General features: G+C 41.7%; 1 protein-coding gene across 1 annotated transcript; it reads left to right on the forward strand.

Annotated features, from left to right (window-relative positions):
* Nucleotides 1–1322: 1322 nt before the first annotated feature.
* On the forward strand, nucleotides 1323–2326 carry LOC138190619 (uncharacterized). The gene is made up of 3 exons (XM_069134370.1): nucleotides 1323–1400; nucleotides 1586–1915; nucleotides 2036–2326. The coding sequence occupies exons 1-3, from the start codon at nucleotides 1323–1325 to the stop codon at nucleotides 2324–2326; spliced, it is 699 nt and encodes a 232-aa protein (XP_068990471.1).
* The last annotated feature ends 1005 nt before the right edge of the window (nucleotides 2327–3331 follow it).

The following is a 3331-nucleotide window of genomic DNA, read 5'->3' on the forward strand; positions in this document are numbered from 1 at the left end:
TTTGCGCTTTTTAAATCATCTCGAAGGCTTCCATCGGCTTGGTAACGTTTTCGATGCGCATTTGTCGTCGTGACAATTTTTATATAATTATTCTTATCCACATCATTTACAATCGATGCATAGGGTGATTTTCTAAACAGTAATTCGAGTAATCCAGGTGTTCTCTCATAACTTTTATCCCCCACATTGACCAGATTATCAGTGAAATTAATCGGCGTGTCACCAATCATCATACCGTTTGTCAACTTTCGAACACCGTATGTGGTATCCAAATCCCTCTGTTTACTTGTGCTGAACATTTTCAAATATTGCGCCGTGGAATCCGTTGTTTTCTTCACCAGCGTACTTGTAGTAAGAATTTCACCAAACTTCAGTGTTTTATCATTCGCATCCATGAAATTGCCCTCATCCATATCCCCATCCTCCTCATCATCATCGTCATCCCCGGTACTCTCGTCATTTTTTTCTTCTTCTTTCTTTATTATCACATCCGGTAGTTCCGTTTTCATTTCATGTTTAATATGCTGCTGTCTTGAGGTATCAACCAATTCTTGCAACGGTGTGACTAAAGGCTTAAATACCTCGCCCATAACCTGTTCGGTAGTGTCCTTATCCAACTTGAGCATCTTATGCTTCCGCCGTATGACATCGGATGCTTTCGATATTTCACTCAATGTATCGCTATGCTTACGAATCTTGGCACTCTCTATGTTGCCGGCTCGATTGTTGCAACGAAACTGTGCAAGTTTGTGTTAGTTTATGCTTATAAAACAGTCAAACCCCTTCCTATATCGCCCCCCCATTGATTTCGCTATCCTTGTCAATTACGGTGAAACTGTAATTGTCATCATTCCAGCATGCCGAGCACAAGTCTTTAAATTGCTGATACGTCATATCTGTGTTCACGTTATCGATGTAGATACATTTCATATTCATATCATCCTGCCGAAATAGCACCAATAAGTTTGTACCAATAAGATCTGAATCACCCGTAGCCATACTGAAGGTTAATACTTTACGCGTTGAGTGTAGCATAACCACAGGGGCGTACATAAACGAGCATCGAGCTCACACGATTCACGAATTTTTCCCAGCCGTGCCACCGGGATATAAGATTGTCGAAGTGCCTACCAGCGTCATTTACCTGCCAATCGCCGTACAGTCGATACATCATTTACAGCTGAGAATAGTTGATCAAGACGACGAGCTGATTAATTTTCGCGGCGAAAAGGTTACTGTACGTTTACAAGTGAAATCACTCAAATAATGGGAATCGTGTTTGAGACGTGAAAGTTGGGCAAAAGTTATAAAAGTGAAACGTCATGGTCAAAAATCATCAGTCGCCCGAGACCTCTGACAACGTTCACACCGCCTACGAGACTGACACATCTGAAGGTTCGGTTTCTCCAGAGCCTGGGTCTTCGATTACGTGGAAATTTTGGAAAATAAGAATTCATGTTCGCTGCATCCTGTGTGTGTTACCATGGAAGAAATAATAAGAATACAGAAACCTGTGGTATTCGACGAATCGATCGCGCACTCTGAGATTCATGCTTATCAGCCGTTTGCATCATCCACCTTCCAGAACAACGATGAAATCCATATTGTTGTTCAACATCAGGACTTGTGCCTACTGCCCAGTAAAAGCTCTCTACACATTCATGGAAAAATCACAAAGGATGATGGTGTGGCTGCGGTGACGGTTACGAAATTGATCAATATGGCCGTTTGTCATTTGTTTGAGGAAGTTCTCTATGAGTTGAACGGTGTAGAGATTGACCGGAATAAAAATGTTGGCATCACCAGCACTATGAAGGGTTACGTGTCCTTGACTCCAGGCCAGCAATATAGTCTGGAGAATACCGGGTGGTTGAACGGGGATAAGGAACTAACCGATGCCACTGGAAATTTCGATGTTAATTTACCGTGAAATTATGTGCTAGGCTTCGCCAAAGATTATCGTCGAGTCATCGTCAATGCTACACACGAGGTAATTCTCACACGTTCCAACACTGATTTGAATGCCGTGATTCAGGCCTTGGCGACGGAAAACTTTAAAATCACCCTAAATAAAATCGAGTGGTTGTTGCCCTACATTAAACTGGCAGATAAACCGAAAATCCAGTTACTCAACTACATCGCCAAGGATCCGACCATATCCATGAGTTTTCGTTCTTGGGAAACGTACGTGTATCCCATGCTCCCATTAACAACGCGGCATATATGGTCAGTCAAGACATCGACGCAGCTTGAGAAGCCGAGATATGTCGTTCTAGGATTTCAAACTGCAAGGAGAAACGAGTCGCTGAGATGCCAACGTATTTGATCATTGTCGGATCAGAGATGTAAAACTCTTCCTCAACTCACAGTGCTATCCCTACGGAAATATGAATCTTGATATATACAATAATGAATACGCCATTCTCTATGATATGTATGTTCGGTTTCAAATGACCTACTATAACAAAGAAGCTGAGCCTTTGCTTTCGAAGCGTGAATTTATAAACCAAGCTCCCCTTATCGTCATCGATTGCTCCAAGCAGAACGAAACATTGAAAACTGGACCTGTGGACATTCGATTGGAATTTGAATCCAGCATTACGTTCCCACCGCACACTTCTGCCTACTGCGTGATCTTGCATGACCGCATTGTTGAATATAATCCGATTAGTGGTACTGTAAAAAAATTGGTATAAGTCAGTTTTGGAATAATCATATGTTTAATTAATATGGATATTGAAAATAATATGTATAATTTTACTCGTTAAAATTTAGAATAAGATAATTTAGAATAGAATGAGAAAACTAAATGTAATTGATGTTAAATAAAAAAAATTGTTAAAAGCATTCAAAACGCCATTTTGAACTTTCCCTCAGGGGTCATTTCCTGGAATTTTTTCAATAGGTCTAGCTGGTTTTTACCTTATCCGATTTATGTGCGGCTTTCCGGCGCCAAAACAAGTCTTGACAGGAATTATGTTGTGTGTGTGTGTGTGTGTCAAATCCTATGAAAATAGTCATCTTGCGGCAAACCGCGAAAATGATCAACCTGGGGGCGCGGGGGTAGCGCCGTGGATTTAGGGGGGAGCTGGGGGGGGCTAGGGGGGAGCTAGGGGGGAGCGCGCCATTGTGTGATCCAGAATTCTCGTATATACACTACTATTGTGCATGCGGTAAGTTCTCGGTCATTTTCTCCGAGTGACCGAGGTGCGGAAAAATCCACGTCACAGTATAAATATCTACATATGCCTATCTGTGTGTGGTTGCACACGTATACATGCATATATATGTAAATTTGTGGCCTGGTCATCCAAACTCATCCATGAAAAAC

This window comes from Neodiprion pinetum, chromosome 3 (assembly GCF_021155775.2).
Source record: "Neodiprion pinetum isolate iyNeoPine1 chromosome 3, iyNeoPine1.2, whole genome shotgun sequence".
Classification (NCBI taxonomy): Eukaryota; Metazoa; Arthropoda; class Insecta; order Hymenoptera; family Diprionidae; genus Neodiprion; species Neodiprion pinetum.

What these genes read in the sequence shown, in the direction of transcription:
- LOC138190619 (XM_069134370.1), top strand. Translation starts at nt 1,323, where the DNA reads ATGGTCAAAAATCATCAGTCGCCCGAGACCTCTGACAACGTTCACACC. An exon ending in CTGACACATCTGAAGGTTCG is followed by an intron (nt 1,401 to 1,585) that starts GTTTCTCCAGAG and finishes TCCACCTTCCAG; the next exon opens with AACAACGATGAAATCCATAT. An exon ending in ATGCCACTGGAAATTTCGAT is followed by an intron (nt 1,916 to 2,035) that starts GTTAATTTACCG and finishes GCCGTGATTCAG; the next exon opens with GCCTTGGCGACGGAAAACTT.